The sequence below is a fragment of the Drosophila eugracilis genome, unplaced genomic scaffold (genome assembly GCF_018153835.1).
Source record: "Drosophila eugracilis isolate 14026-0451.02 unplaced genomic scaffold, ASM1815383v1 contig_2154, whole genome shotgun sequence".
Classification (NCBI taxonomy): Eukaryota; Metazoa; Arthropoda; class Insecta; order Diptera; family Drosophilidae; genus Drosophila; species Drosophila eugracilis.
Genome location: NW_024573038.1, coordinates 8,853,738 through 8,868,958, shown reverse-complemented (window position 1 = coordinate 8,868,958; position 15,221 = coordinate 8,853,738). Strand labels below are relative to the sequence as shown.

The 15,221-nt window shown below is 45.5% G+C and overlaps 3 protein-coding genes across 4 annotated transcripts in view; 2 read left to right on the top strand and 1 right to left on the bottom strand.

Annotated features, from left to right (window-relative positions):
• The window catches only part of LOC108114232 (trichohyalin), a 44,310-nt gene extending 37,526 nt beyond the window's left edge, over positions 1-6,784 (top strand). The window contains exons 3-7 of one of the 2 annotated variants that reach the window (XM_017225104.2): positions 1,877-2,068; positions 2,139-2,423; positions 2,485-2,596; positions 2,699-2,923; positions 3,808-6,784. In XM_017225104.2, coding sequence (XP_017080593.2) covers positions 2,017-2,068; positions 2,139-2,423; positions 2,485-2,596; positions 2,699-2,923; positions 3,808-5,485 — 2,352 coding nt within the window. In that variant the 5' untranslated portion in view covers positions 1,877-2,016 and the 3' untranslated portion in view covers positions 5,486-6,784. Of the gene's footprint in view, positions 1-1,876; positions 2,069-2,138; positions 2,424-2,484; positions 2,597-2,674; positions 2,924-3,807 lie in introns of both variants that reach the window. The other variant, XM_017225103.2, reaches the window with a different exon arrangement.
• Positions 2,836-14,992, bottom strand: LOC108114233 (HIV Tat-specific factor 1). Its single transcript, XM_017225105.2, has 7 exons — positions 14,889-14,992; positions 7,077-7,913; positions 6,815-7,017; positions 3,598-3,764; positions 3,346-3,532; positions 3,154-3,290; positions 2,836-3,094 (listed from the first exon to the last, which is right to left on the bottom strand). Exons 2-7 carry the CDS (start codon positions 7,903-7,905, stop codon positions 2,935-2,937), a joined length of 1,683 nt encoding a protein of 560 aa, XP_017080594.2. The 5' UTR covers positions 7,906-7,913; positions 14,889-14,992; the 3' UTR covers positions 2,836-2,934.
• LOC108114236 lies at positions 10,064-15,043 on the top strand. Its single transcript, XM_017225108.2, has 5 exons — positions 10,064-10,447; positions 11,438-11,635; positions 11,937-12,152; positions 12,214-14,841; positions 14,916-15,043. Exons 1-5 carry the CDS (start codon positions 10,309-10,311, stop codon positions 15,041-15,043), a joined length of 3,309 nt encoding a protein of 1,102 aa, XP_017080597.2. The 5' UTR covers positions 10,064-10,308.
• The last annotated feature ends 178 nt before the right edge of the window (positions 15,044-15,221 follow it).

The following is a 15,221-nucleotide window of genomic DNA, read 5'->3' as shown; positions in this document are numbered from 1 at the left end:
CTGGGCCTACTTGGGTGTGTGGGTGCTGCCGTCTCTCTTTTTATTAGCCACTTAAACGAATGTCGAGTTGTAATAATGTTGACAGAATCATGGATCGGCGATGGCTTGAAGGTCCCAAATCTACCGGGAACTCTCACGTCATCGCGTCATCGCGGGTCGAGCAAACAAGCCAGAAAACAAGTAAACAAACCAACTGCGGAGACAGCAGTTACAGCCACTGAACCTTACCAAGATCGGTGCACTGGAAAATATTAGGAATTAACTTAAGCTCATGATTTCCTACTATTAACTATTGTTATATCGTTTTTCCCTTCAGAAATCATCATTATTAACTCAATTGTCAAACTGACATTATAGAAACCACACCCTCAAATCAAAAAGCAGCAATTAAATATTATTTTTCTATAAATTAAATATATATTTAAGTGCATATCGGACCTATAATGAATGTCAAGTCGTCACCGTTGAGGAATTCGATGTTGATTGCCGTTGGCCAAGTAAAGCCAAGAGGCACAAGCCAACGGTGGCTTCAAGCCAAGACAACAACTGAGAGCCCAGCAACTCCGGCCTGTCTGGCGAAGCTGTCAATCCAGTTGGCCGGCATGTGTTTACTTCTTTAACTCATTTCTTTCTCCCCCCTTTAATTTGTTTGCCTTCGTGGGCATGAATTATTTTACAGGAATTATATGTGATTAGCCGTGTGCATACGTGTGCGCTGGTTGAGGGGCAGGGGGCGGGGAAATGAAAGGGGCGGCTTTGAATTAGCCACACGTTCAAATGGCTCAATTAAAGTGACACTATCTATCTTATAATTTTGCTCGGAGAAGTGCAATTGAAACAGGTATTCCTGTCGCTAAAAGCTTCAAATGATATATCATTTAATTAAGTTTAGTTTAGTGGAATGTCAAAGGTGAAAAACATGTTACGGTCGAACTTACAGAGAAGGCCTAACTTTTAATTACATTTGGGTTTATCATGAGATCTTTTCAACTTTCACTTTTCATTTAGTTTTTAAAGCGAAAACTGATTTAAACTGTGAAATGAACATGGGGTTGTAAGGTTTTTAAAGTTCATAAACCTAAAACTGTATTTATAGTTTAAGAGCTAAGGAGTGGCTTATACTTTTAAGTTATAACCTTAAACTTAGTTAGTTTACCATCTCATAAGATAAACAAACAATTTATTTAAGCCGGAACTAAGACCCTTAAGTTGCATTTGTGCTAAGAATAACCCATGACAAACCCATCTAAGACCCTCTTGAAAACAGTTAGCGGATTAACCCGCGGCATTTCAAGTCATTTATATGGTAGAAAAGTGGGTCACTGCAACTGGCACACACACACACACACACACAACATTCACACACTTTCAGTGGCACTTGGTGTGTGTCAACAAATTGAAAATAGAATGCAATAACAAGCTCCAGTGGCAGTGGCAGCTACAGTGACGGCTTTTGACCGGGTTGTCTGCCACTTGACGAGGTGGTTAAAGTTATGAAAGTGCTAATTGAAACGCCACACAATGGCCAACCAAATGAGCCACTCGATGAGTGGTCACTGGGACCAGCCCAAAGATGATGACCAGTTTCGTGGCCAAAAAAAAGACTGTTTATGAATGGGGGCCAATAAATAAAATAAATCTGTTCAAATATATATAAGTATATATCTTGGTCAGCTCAATTTGTCTTGGCTGATGTTGTGGTGTGGAGGCGTTTGTGTGTCCATCCATCAACGGAAACACTTGTTAGAGGCTTCACCATTGGAATATATTTGCATAAAACAAACATTTGCTGAAATAAAATTATGATAAGCAGACGAGTTGAGAGATTAACGAATGTTCATCGTTTGTTTTCGTTTCGTTCCCTTTTTTCCAACAGCCCGTCATCCGGTTGAGCGATGTAAGAGAAGTGGCAGCAGAAATAGCAGAGCAGCCAGCAACCAGAGATTCATCTTAGCCAAGAAAAAACAGGATCAACCACCCCCGCATCAACAAAAGCATCAAGGAGCAGGCATCACGATGAGTGGCAGCCATAAAATGTGGTGCTGCCAAGTATTTATCTTAGCTTTATGTGAGTGCCTTGCACATGCAACTTCAGCGATGATTTATTGAATATTTTTTATTATTATTATGCCCTCTAGTTGCTCACACAATACCGGCGCAGTTGCAGTCGAGCTCAGCTCATGCCGGAGTAAGTTTCGATGCCACAGGCACTGCTGTTAGGCCAAGGCGTTTCGTATACGCCCTGTGCCCGCCGCAATTCCATCGCGTTGGCACCGATTGCTATTCGCTGGTAGATCAGCGAAGCAGCTGGCTAGAGGCGCACTTCTTCTGCAAGGACAAGAATGCCAATCTCACGGAACCGGGCAAACATGCAGACCGCAAGCTGAGACAGTTCCTACAGAAACAGGATTTGATTTCAGGAGGTGAGTAGAAAACTTCATGGGATATAAACCAAAACTAAATCGTTTTCCCATAACCCCTTAGAGAAAAGCCCCATCTGGCTGGGTGCCACCTATGACCATCACAACCACCGTTGGCAGTGGAGCGTGAGCGGCCGTAATCTATCCAGCGACTCCTTCAGTCGCACTGATCCCGCGTAAGTGATCTCTTCGATGCTCTTTCCTTTCTTCCTTTATTTCCGTAGATTGATTTAACGCTTAAGCAACAATTTTAGCTATGTGCAACTTATCTCCAACAGCCAACCGCTGGATAATAACTGTGCCATCTACGATCCGAATCTCAAGTACCGCTGGTCGGCGCGTCCCTGCTCGGATAAGTTGCGCTTCATCTGCCAGCACAAGATGCCAAAGGTGAGCGGACCCAATCGCTATAAGATCTACAATCGCTGGAACGCCACCTATCCGAACGAGCGGGCCAACGAGGTGGCGCTGGAGATCCTCGAACCGCGGGAAAATGATCGCAGGTAATTTAAAACTAAGGTGTGGCATCTCCTGGCAACAGCTGGTTGTTGTCCGGTGAGTTGTCCTCCTCCGCCTCCTTCTCTGCTTCTGCTTTCTTATCAGCTTCCTCTTCTGCCAAGAACTCATCCCATTTGGACAGTCGCTCTTGGGCCTCCACAGCTGATTCATCAATTCTAAAAGAGAAACGGGAATTAGTTAACTGAATTTGTAACTACCCAGATTCGAAACTTACTTGTATTTGGTCTTGCCATCCCAGGTCTCGGCACTTAGCTGTCGCTGGCCAAAATAACGTCCCTGCATCATTTGAATAACCTGATCAGCTTCCTCCGGAGAGGACATGTTGATTTGAGCCACGCCCTCAGGATGGCGCTGGAAAAGGATTTAAGTTAGAATTTGACCCTTTGAGGTCAGTAGTTTTACTTACATCATAGATGACCACTTTGCGGACCATCCCGCATTTGCTGCACTCCTCACGTAGATTGTTTTGGTACTCCAAGATGAGTTCCACTTCCTTCTCAAAGAGCTCTGGGGTAAAGAGGTTCTTAAGAATGACTGTTTTCTCATTCTTTGATCGCTCGCCACGCATTTTGTCTGGACGCCAGTCGAATAATCTATAAATATTAGTAAAATTTGATAAACTTAAGTTTACATTCCATTTCCAAAGTTCATTACTCACTTTTCCTTCATCTTCTGCAACTTCTCCTTGTCCTTCTTCTTCCGCTTGGGCTTCAGGGCGGGATTATATTCGCCTCGCATTTGAAACTGAGCTCTCTGAACTCGAATCTTGTGGCCTCGCAGGTTATACTCATCCAAGATTTTCAGCGCCAGATTGACACTCTCCACCTGAAACAGAAATAGAAAAAACTAATTAATTTCTTGTTTACAGATTCCACCGCCGTGTCAAGGCAGAGGACAGTGACGAGGAGATGATCATTCCCAACCGACGCCGCAACAATAACAATCGCCGAAACAACCAGAGGAATCGCCAGACCCCAAACCAGAATCAGCATCCCAACGATGTGAACTACCATCCTCCAGCGCAGCAACGTCAGAGGGCTCATCCTCGTTCTACTACTGTGGCACCAACATCTACGCAATCGGTTAACCTATCCAATGATGTCCTGGCTCCATCTCCCACGCCCCAGCAGATGACCCAGTATGATCGCAAACTGCAACGCCAGAGGGAAAGGGAGCGTCGCCGCCAGTTGCGCCGGCAGGAACGACAGAAATTGGCTAGGGAACAAAAACGCGAGAAGCAACGTCGCCAAAAGGAGGAACGCCAACGATTGCAGCGGGAGGAAGAGCAGCGCAAACAGCGCTTGCAGCATGATGACCCCAAACGCCCAATCGATGAGCTGCGTCAGCGCTCTGAAGAGGATCTGGACAAGAAGCAAAAGGATGAGCAGGAAAAGAAGCTAAGAGAGGAGACGGAAAAGAAGAAACAGGAAAAGAAGCAAAGGGAAGAGGAGGAAAAGAACCAAAGGGAACAGGAGAGGATTAGGCAAGAAGAACAGGAACAGCAGGCCAGAAACCATCAGCAGCAGCTCCAAGAGAACCAGGAGCAGCAACTTCGTGAACTGAAGGCCAAGCAGCAGCGCGAGGAGCAGGAACGGGAGTACCAGAAGCAAAAGCGCGAACGCGAACTGGTGCTACTGAAGCAGCGTCAGTTGGAAGCCGACCGGCAGCATGCCGCCGATGAGGAGGCGGAGAAACAGCGCCTGGAGCGTATCCAGAAACAACGTGAATTGGAGGCCAAACAACGACTTGAACGCGAAGAGCAGCGCCGCAAAGAACGTGAGGAGCAGGAGGAACTGGATCGCCAGAACCATGCCAAACGTGTGGCCGAAGAGAAGCGACTCCAAGAACTGTATGCCGAGCGCCTGAGGCAGGCCAATACGGAGCGGGAGAAGCAGCTGGCTGAGGCCCATGAAGCCAAGCGACGTGAGGAACAGAAGCTTCAGGAACAACTTAAGAAACAAGAAGAGGAGCGCCAGGAACAGATCCGACGCGAACAGGAGGAGGAGGAGAAGCGCCTGGAACTTCAGAGATTAGAGGAAACGCGTCTCTTCGAGCAGAAGGAACTGCAGCGCCTGCACGAGGAAAACCAGCGACGTGAGGAGCAGAAGCTTCAGCGTGAACGGGAAATAGCATTCCGTGAGGCCGCCGAGAAGAAACTGGCCGAAGAAGAGGAAACCCTGCGCAAGGAAGTTCGTGAGGAGGAGCGTCTAGCGAAACAGCGCCTGGAGGAGGACATGCGCCAGGCGGAGGAGGAGCGTAAGGCCAAGGAGGCTGAGGAACGGGCTGCCGAAGAGGCCAAGGAGGCCGAGCAGAAGCGACGCTTGGAAACGGCCAAGAAGCTGGCCGACGAAGAGGTCAAGGCCAAGTTGGAGGAGAAGAGGCGCGAGTATGCCAGTCGAATCTCAGCGCTAAGTCCCGAGGACCAGAGGAAGTTCATCGAGATGCGCAAGCGTCGCAAGCAGCTGAAGGAGAAGAAGGAACGCGATCAGAAGGCGAAGGAACTCAAGAGGATACAGCATGCCATGCGGCTGGATGATAACGAGTAGGAGTCTTTAAGAAGTCCACTTGACGTCAGGATTCCTTCAAATCAAGCCCCAAAAACTAACCAATACTAACCGAGACATATCGATCAAATTGGTTCCACATACGCACCGTTTGCCCAGTCGATCCCTTTTCGATAGTTTTCTTTGTGCTTTTATTAAAACAAAACACAAGTTGAACACGCAAAAGTATTATTTACCAGAAGAGAGAAGATTAAGGAGGAACATCACGACGAAGCACACATTTTGTCGGTTAAAAGGGGAATCAAATTTCAATTGCATTTCGATCGAGCAGGAAACACCCAATCTCCATGCACTTCGCTAGCTCTATTAGTACTGTACAGTAAATATATATATACTATATATAGGTCTAGGATATAGACACCACACTCACCGCACACAGGACACAAGACACACCAAACAAACACATACACACAACACGGCAAACCAGTCACGCATGTTTCCTTAATAACCGAACTAGAAGTTAGCAATCAATTTTAAAGCCAATAAACCCCACACATGCAAATCACGGAACTTTTTAAAACTCAAGCACAGAACCACAAAAATATTATATATATATATATATATAGTGAAGAAAATGTAAGATTGAATGGAAAACTCCTTTGGGTCAATGGCCCCAGCAGTCCAAGTCCAATGCCTCCCCCACTTCCCACTCGGTTTGCCTATGGTGTCCTCGGATCGGGCACAGCGAAGCAATAATTTACTAATAATCTTTTGATAACATCATCGGATGGTCACCGGGCCATTTCCTAACTTCTTAGGTTACAAACTATACTTTACAAAGATGTATGTAATAACTAAAGTATGTTTAAATGTAAATTTTTATGTATTTTTTAATACCTCAAACGCGAAAAGCAAGCAAAAAAAAAAAAGAAATGAAAAGAAAAGAAAAGGAAAAAATGTAAAACCCCGGAAGGCAACTTTCAGTACATTTTGTTTCGTTTAAAATGGAAATTGAAAGCTGGCGAGGACGGGTATGAAATGAAATCGAAAGGAAAAGCAATTTTATAGCCAAGTAAATGCATTTTAATAGTAAACTAACCAATTTTAAATATTATTACTCTACACACGGAGAAATGAAAAGCGAATTAAACTAAAAGAAAAAATAGTCAGCGAAACGTAAGCAAAGAAATCATGAATGAGGAAAACAGAAAACAGAACACAAATGAAATACGAAAACATATGATAAAATTACCATATAATATTTATGCAAGATAAATTCTAGTTAAGGAGCAAACAAAGTAAATTAATGAATAAAGTTTGAAAAAACACAAAACAAAGAAATATCGAATCTTGTCTTTAATAACCACTCACCTTGATATAATCACAGAGGCCATCGCCTTTGATCTGACCATCTTTTTCAGCATAAAGTTTCAGCTTGAACTTCTGCGTCTGGGGATCTCTCATGACCATGCCACACTTCCCCATCAAATCAGCAAACTCATCCATGGTAATGTCCAGGGGTAGATTGGAGACATAGACCTTGGTATTCTGCGAGGGATCCATTTCAAACCATTCTGAAAAGGGATTAAAGGTCATGGAAAGTGTTGAGGAATCAATAACCAATCCTACTCACTTGGTGGCTCCTGGACCTTCCGCTTTCCCGTTGGTGCTGCTGTCGTTGCTGCCGTGTGATCCCTGGACATAGCTGCCTCCGCCTCAGCCGTCATCCGCTTGAGTTCCTCCTCCTTTCTCTTGGCCTCAGCTGCCTCTTTTTCAGCCTTTTCCTTCTCCCCCGCCGAAGTGTTGTCAATGAATCCATAGTTCATTTGATAGCGGGCCATGAAGTCATCATCGATCTTGGGGAACCAAGCATTCTTGGCAGCATCCCAAAAGAACTCGGCTCCATCCTTGTCCGTATAAGTACGTTCGCCCTGCTCATCCACTCCGTAAACACCTTCTTGACCAGATTTCGGTTCCTTGGGTATCCACTTTTTCTGCTCATCATCCCACTTGTAGTGCTCCGTTTCTGTTTCCTGTTTTTTGGGCAACCACTGTTGGGTCTTGGGACACCATTTGTAGTGCTCATTCTCGTAGAGATCTCCAGCACTGGCTGCTTCATCAGCGCTTAGAGGTTGCCAATTATTTTGGGTGGTGCACCATTTGTACTTCTGCTTGGTACTGGGATCCGTATAGATGGCTCCACCATCGGCTGCATAGGACATATGCTCCTCGTAGGCGGCAAAGTCCTGCGATGGTGTTTCCTCTTTTTTGGGTTCTTCGTTTTTCGATTTGGTTTCATTTTCCAGTTTGTCTACACCTTCTGGGACTGAATTGCTGTCGGGGATGGCTGGTGTTGCTTCCTTCTCTTCAACTTTCTCCTTATTTTCCTCAGCTTTTCCTATCGCTTCGGGTTCCTCAGCTTTCTCCTCCTGCTCCGATTTACTTTCACCTTCGTCGCTCATTTCGGGTTCTGTAATTAAAGCAAGTCGAGAAGTAGACTACATTTAGTTCCTTCCTTTCCTTTACTGTTGCGTGGGCGTGACAGTCGTCTAATTCCCAGCTAATTTCATATTTTTTTCCCAGGACAACAAATAATGACCACGTGAAACAACAAAACTAAATTGCAGGAACGTGCCCATATCGCTTGACATTGAAGAAGCCGGCGACGGCGACGGCGTTGGTGGAAAATCAAGGGTGAGAAATGAGAGAGCATTCCGAGAAGCCCCTCGGGAAAATAACAAGTTTTCCTTTTTGCACCTTTGGCCGGTCGAGGTAAACAATTTACACAATGATTGCCATTTTTCCTCCCATATACGAGGCACTGAGTATGTGTGTTTGGGTCAAGCTTTGAGGCAGGCAATAAAATGAAATGAAAAGCGCACGCCACTTTCTGGGGCGGTCCAAGAAAAGACCAATACAAATCCCCAGAAACAACACAAACACAAAAGAAAGACGAAAAAAAAAGGACTTGGCTACCACCAACACTCTGAAGGTCAACTAATTTCGTGTTATTTTTGGGGCAGGGAATCCTTTATTCCTCCTTTTTCGAATCGATTGCTTTGAACTGGCCAAGCGACCAGGTTGGTTCAATCAACCTTTGGTCCGGTAAATACTATTCCGAAGCCAAATAGATTTGTCAACCTATTGACACATCGCTTGAGAGTTCCGGCAGCTGACCCGCAGGTTTTTGACCGATTCCTTTTACGTCATGCCCAACATCTTAACCCAATCGAAGTGGGTTCAATGGACTCGGGGCTAATTGTCACAACTTAAGGCCACTAAAAATAGGCGCAAAAACCACGAACAGCTCGAGTTCAACGCTCAACGAGTGGGCAGCATTTGCATGTACTCGTAGTACCTGCACAAGATTCACCTTTTGCCAAGTCAGCGGATGAAGGCGGAACCACTAGGGGAATTGCAAGTAAGGAATTCCCCTGCCAAACCGGCACATGCAACAGACCATGCCCTCTCTTCTCAGCCCAGGAAAAGCTGAAAAGGACGAAAGGGTGCACGGGCAAGTGCAGTTTGCAGGCCAAACAACTTTGTTAGGGGATTCATAAATTACATAGACATTCGAGTACATGCTTGAAAGGCGCACGGTTTCCACATGAATAAGGCACAAAGTTCTTGCATATAATATGGAAAGTTTAGACTCCAAACTGGGTCTACACATTGCCATGCAAAATAGAATACAGAACCCAACTGAGGGAAACGGAAAAACGAAGAATACTCCATTCTGGACTTAACCTGCAATGCCAAGAAAATATTCTCCTTTTCTCTGGACACCTTTGGCCTTTCTGCGTCGACTATAAACGCACTTCTTGCATAACTAAGTACGGGAATCAAATGAAACCTTCTTCGGATGCCGTCAGAAATCAATTAATTGACGCAAATTGTCTGCGAAAGTCTGCAAATGTGGGACGGACTAGCTAGTTGGCCCTGTTTTATGACGGCGCCTTGGAGGTCATAAAATCGTTAGCCAATTTCGGCTAAGCGCTCCTTCCCTGTCCAAAGAAAAAAACCCAAGAAAAACGGGCGAAAACGAATTAATTAACTTTTCAGAAATGTCGCGAATTCGTCGGACACTCGTCCTGCCCAAAATGTCAACAGGTCAGGGGAAAGGGAAGTGATGGCTAGAGGGGTTTAAGACGAAACCGGGACGTAGGCGAAATGAAAGGGAAAAGAAACGCCCCGCTCACATATATACATATATAATAATGTTATTTTTAACGTCGCTCGTATTCCAAGAGATTTGCAAACATTACTCACAAATGCCATAAATACCATGGAGGGAGTGGGCAACGAACCGAAACACCAACCCAAAAAATAAAACCGAATTCCCATACTCGCTCTTTGGGCGCACGGAATAACTTAACTCGGAAAAACGGACGGAGTAGGGTGACTCACTCTATGAATATGGGGAAAAACTCACCCGCTCACATTTTCATAGCACACTTATAAGGGCCAGGCCAGTTCAAATGGCCCAATATTGATGGCCCATTTGTGGGTGGAGAGAGAGAGTGAGCTACCGGCTAGTGGCTAGCCAGGTAGCCAGGTTAGCCAGTTAGCCTGCTAGATTGCTAGACCCCAGTCGTCCTAGCTGACCAGTACGCGCTGAATCGTCCGACTGACCGCAAGTGCCGGCCAGAATAGCCACGGAAATAACCGCCTCGGGGAATTGGGAGCACGCAACTCCAATGTTTTTGCTGTGTACATATATGTGCGCCTAGGGGGCAACCCATAAACATTTGAAATGCAGCCGGTGAAAAATATGCAAGACTCACTAATAATAAAATCAATAAAAATCTAACAAAATCCATCTACATAAAGTTTAAAACGCAAAAAAAAGACACAACAAACTCGAAATGGATATACCTGCCAGCGGAGCCATATTCACCCTGGGCAAATCCCATTTGGCTGAGAATACCCAAAGCTATTTCTACATCAAAAACGATCCAGTGAAGCGCCTGATTTCCGGTCCTAACCAGAGCGCTGTCATTTGTGGTAACTACTACGTGACCCCAAAATCCTTTCGCGTGGTCAACCAATCCAACCGCTCAAGTCAAGTGGTCAAGTGAAAATCTATTGGCGGTTGTCGGTTGTCTGTGCTTTCCATGTTGCCCGCCTTGCATGTTGAGTGCAATTTTCTTTAAATAATAATAAGCTGGGGCGTTCAGCTAACTTTCACTTTCTTGTTGGCCCAGTCTTTGGTCCGTGCTTTCTGGCCAAGTTATCCGTGTCTTGCAGGGTCTATTGAATTACTAAATTACAACCGGCTCTTGCAGTTCGACAAATTTGTAACCACGATTAGGTGTATTGCAGGGGTGTTTTGAATATTTCATCCGGCTAATCCACACCCAAATTGAATACTGTTCGTCTTGAGAAACATACTCGTACACGTCAAGAAAAACTATCCGTTTTTAATGGAAATATACAAAAGTTCCTCTTTCTCAAAAGAGCATTCTTAAAATATAACAATTACATCAATCAAACAATTATCTAATAGATTTCTTTCAATACACTTTGTCCCACATTTAACCCGCATTACATAAGCTTTAAATCCATGATAAACTATGGGTAGAGCTGACCAAGCACTCCAAATCACGGCAACTTCGACAACTAATGGGGTCAGACGCGGCGTTAAAATAACTGAAATATGGAGCAAACTCACGAAGTAAACACCCAAAAAAACCAAAAGCCAAAAAACCGAAACTGAAACTAAAACCGAAGCTAACGTAATTGAGGCGTTAACTTTTGCGGGGGAGCAGTTAAACAGTTGAAACGCTAAGGGATTGAGGAATTGGGGGATTGACGGATTGACCCACACTCGCGCACACTTTCTCAATCAATAAAAGTCAAGAAAAGGGAACAACCCTAACCCGCTAAACATAATAAAACAAAATAAAGCAAAATAAAAACAAAAGCCAGCGGCAGGCAGCAGCAGGTGAAAGCCAAACGCCAAAGCAAATGTCAAACCGTTCTTATCAATTACAGAATCTGGTCGACTATTTGTTTGGGGCGAGAACCACTATGGGCAGCTCGGGATTGGTGGACATGGTGGAGCCTCGGGCAAGAAGGGTGGCAACGGGGGAGACATCATCACCAAACCCACCTGCGTGAAGGCCTTGAAAACACTAGGATTAAAGATTTGCGACGCCGCCTTTGGCAATCACTGGGCCGTGATGCTGACACGTGAGTGAATCAACAAATGCTGTGGAAGTTGGTTAACTTGGACAATGTATCACTAAGCAAGTTGGTCCAACAGAAAGTTTTTGTTAAGGGAAAAAGTTTAGTGAATAGTAGCAATTTGATGATTGTTTTGGAGCACAGTTTTCTGATTATTATTTAATATTCAAGGGGAGCTAACCCATAAAGACGAAATATTAATGTATTCTGAGTGCAGTCCTAACTAGTGCTGTGTTAGTTAAGCCAGCTTCCACTAAATACAACCTAACATAAAATACTCATAACCGAAACAAAATAAAACCCACAGATTCCAATGAAATCTTTTTCACTGGCCGCAACATCTTTCCCGAGGATACCCATGTGGCCCAGCACTTTACCAGTGCTCAAGTGGAGCAGCACCATTGCGCCATCATACGAAAGCCTTTTCGGCTGGAGGAGTTTGACGATTATCTGTCCAAAAGCGAGGAGACGGACAACTTCATGGCAATCCAAGCGGGAAACGAGCACTTTGCCGTGCTGACTAGTAAGTAGTCTCAGAAAACGTCAATCAGAATGATTTAATTTGAATACTTTATCTCTAAAAGGTTCTGGTCGATTGATTGGATGCGGTTCAAATGCCCAACAGCAGTTGGGAGAACTCGAGGCGGACTATGACGGTCATCCGGTGGAGATTACTCTGGATGCCCCGGTGCAGCAGTTTGCCTGCGGACCCGAGTCAACGCTGGTATTGACAGCTAGCGGGAATCTCTTTCTCACCGGTCACCTCAACGAGTTTGTCTTTCCGCGCTTCACCGAGCTGCAGAAGAACCTGCCGCCCACCGAGGCCATCATCTTTATGCACATATCCAAGACCAGCGAAGTGTACATCGTGACCAATGCGGGCAGCATCTATCGGAGTTTTGAGTCGGTGCGGAACAAGAGCCTGGTCTTCCAGCGCTTCTACGATTACGACAGCGAGGAGAACGGACCCATCTGGAAGCTTCTTAAGGGATTCTCCTTCTACGCGGTGCTCAGCAAGGCGAACAAGTTCTTCACCACGTTTTCGGAAAGCGGCCATCATTTGAAGACATTCCGCGAGATCTCTAAATTCAAGAACCTCCGGCTTCTGGACATCGCAGTGGGAGATCAGCACGTCCTGGTGCAGGGCATACCGCGCTCCTCAATGTCGTCTGCGTCTGTCAATGGTTCAGCTGAACCAAGTCGCCATATGAGCCGCAGTTTCGTGCTGCAACCGCAGGATGCAAATGGAAACGAAGAGCAGGTCAGGAGCCATAGCGGAAGAAGTCTCACCAAACAACAAGGAGTGGAGGAGACTGAGGAGCGATCAATGGCGGCTACTGTGGGAGGTTTGGCAGCTGCAGCAGGAGCTGGAACAGCAGCGGCCATGGAAGCAGTTAAGCATTTAATCAATGGGGAGAAACCAGATGATAGAGAGGTGACAAATGAATCCCAAGATATAAATGCAAATATGGAAAGTGGGGACTCTATGCCTATGGAAAATAAGGAGGAAAATGGCAACGAAGAAAAGGATACACATCCAAACAGTTCTTTGAAGGAAGAACCAAATCAAATGGAAGATCAAGTCACAAAAACTCCTGCAAATAATAATCAAGATATGGAACATCAGCAAGAAATTGAAGATCATACCAAAACAGCTCCCAAAAGCGAGGCAATCAAAACGAAGGATGAGTACAAGGAGATGGTGCCCACAGCACCTGTTGAATCACCTATAAAACCAACGGCAACCGTTGAATCATCAGTAAAATCAATGGAATCCCCAGATAAACCAACAGATTCACCAGTAAAAACTATAGAATCTCCAATTAAATCAATGACATCCTCAGTTAAAGCCGTGGAATCAATGCAGAAGCTACCAACTCCTCCTACACATACACCGCCACCGCCTAAATCCCCTTCAGAATCTCTAAAATCCGAAAAATCAATACACTCTATGCAATCATTAAATCAACAACAAAAATTTCCAGGCAGCCAGGAAAAACTACTGCGTCCACGTACTCCGTATCCGGAAAGCAGCGATTCCAGCACACCGCAAACGATAAAAAAGACTCCTATACGGAATTTTTCCTACGAGGCAGCTATGGATCATGATCACCTGGAGAGAACATCTCCTGAATTAGTATCTAGTCTGGAGACGGTGGAGGAGGTGCCTGCAGCAACAATTGAAGTGAACACGCCAACCCCGCCCACGGAAGAAGACGAACAGTTGGCTGTGGAGATAACCACAACGAAGGACTCTAAGGACAGCAGTAAGATGATCAATGAAATACGCTTTATAAACAATGGTGTGGATGTCACGGCCAAGGTGGAGGAACAAATGCCGGACACACCACTAGAAAGCTCTGTGGAGGAGCTGGAATCCGATGGAGAGCAAATGCTTCAGGATGTGGAGGAGCATGTGGACAAAATTGTAACGAACACCGAAGAGGCTGCGACCAAGGCTGGAGAAGAAGCAATGGATATCATGGACTCCACACGAAATTCCATCCAAACGGCGGTAAGGAATGCAGCAAATGGAGCCCGTGATGCCATGGAGGCTGTTGGCGAGCGAATGGCCACTGGAGCTCGAGGCGCAGTAGAAACCGTCGGTGGGGCAGTAGGTGCAGCGGGAAAGGGTGCCCAGCGAATGGCTAGCGATGCAATGCATGCAGTTGAGCAGGCCGGGAGTAATGCGGTCAAAGCTGCTTCAGATACAAAGGATTCCATGGGCAGGGCTATGGATTCGGTGACCAACAAGATCTCCAGTGAAGTGCAAGGCGCCAAGGAGAATATTTCATCGTTGTTTCAGATAAAAGCGGCAAGGGAGGCTGACCCTCAAACCACGCCAGTATCCACACCTCGCGGCGATGATGACTTGTCATCCAAGGACGGAGCACCCAAAACGACTACGACACTGGGTTCCAACGAGGAGGATGAACGAACAACTGCCTCTGTGAACTCCAACCATAATTCTGCAGGACATGGCAATGGCAATGGGAATATTTTCGAGCCCAGCAATACTTTTGAGGATCCACTAGATGCCGTAGTGGAGCGCAGCAAGAAGGCGATGCAGGAGGACATCCGGGCCATGCAACTAAGAGCCAATTCTCATGTTGAGGCGTTGGCCCAGCAAAAGGAGGAAGACGCCAAGGGATTCATGCAGCAAGTGATAGACAGGCTCTCGTGCCGCAACGAAAGGGCAGTCCGTATTGAAGGTATTTATTATTTGTTTTTACATACGAAAAATAAAGTATAAACTCACCTGAATCATATATTTCCACAAAAATAGATGAAGTGCGTCCGCCGGTTGGAATTCACAACAAAAACACAAACAAGGTGAACAGCGAGCTGAGCTTAACCAATGGACAGGCACATGGCGATCAGTCACAGGCGACGCGGGTCTGCACTATTTTATAAAACATGCACCAGCGCCAGCACTTTTCTAAGCAATTGCATTTGGTCTTGAAGTACAATTTAATGAAAATAAAGCAAACGAAATTGCCATAAAAAGTTTTTACACCGGGAAGTGTGACCGTACTGTGGCGGGAGAAAAAAGCCAAGAAAAGAACAGAACAAACTTTTCACGTCCACAAGT

Coding starts and splice junctions, on each gene's coding strand:
- LOC108114236 (XM_017225108.2), top strand. CDS start 10,309: ATGGATATACCTGCCAGCGGAGCCATATTCACCCTGGGCAAATCCCAT. Junction 12,153..12,213: donor GCACTTTGCCGTGCTGACTA/GTAAGTAGTCTC, acceptor TATCTCTAAAAG/GTTCTGGTCGATTGATTGGA. Junction 14,842..14,915: donor AAGGGCAGTCCGTATTGAAG/GTATTTATTATT, acceptor CCACAAAAATAG/ATGAAGTGCGTCCGCCGGTT.
- LOC108114233 (XM_017225105.2), bottom strand. CDS start 7,905: ATGAGCGACGAAGGTGAAAGTAAATCGGAGCAGGAGGAGAAAGCTGAG. Junction 7,018..7,076: donor GAAGGTCCAGGAGCCACCAA/GTGAGTAGGATT, acceptor ATCCCTTTTCAG/AATGGTTTGAAATGGATCCC. Junction 3,095..3,153: donor GATGGCAAGACCAAATACAA/GTAAGTTTCGAA, acceptor TTTCTCTTTTAG/AATTGATGAATCAGCTGTGG.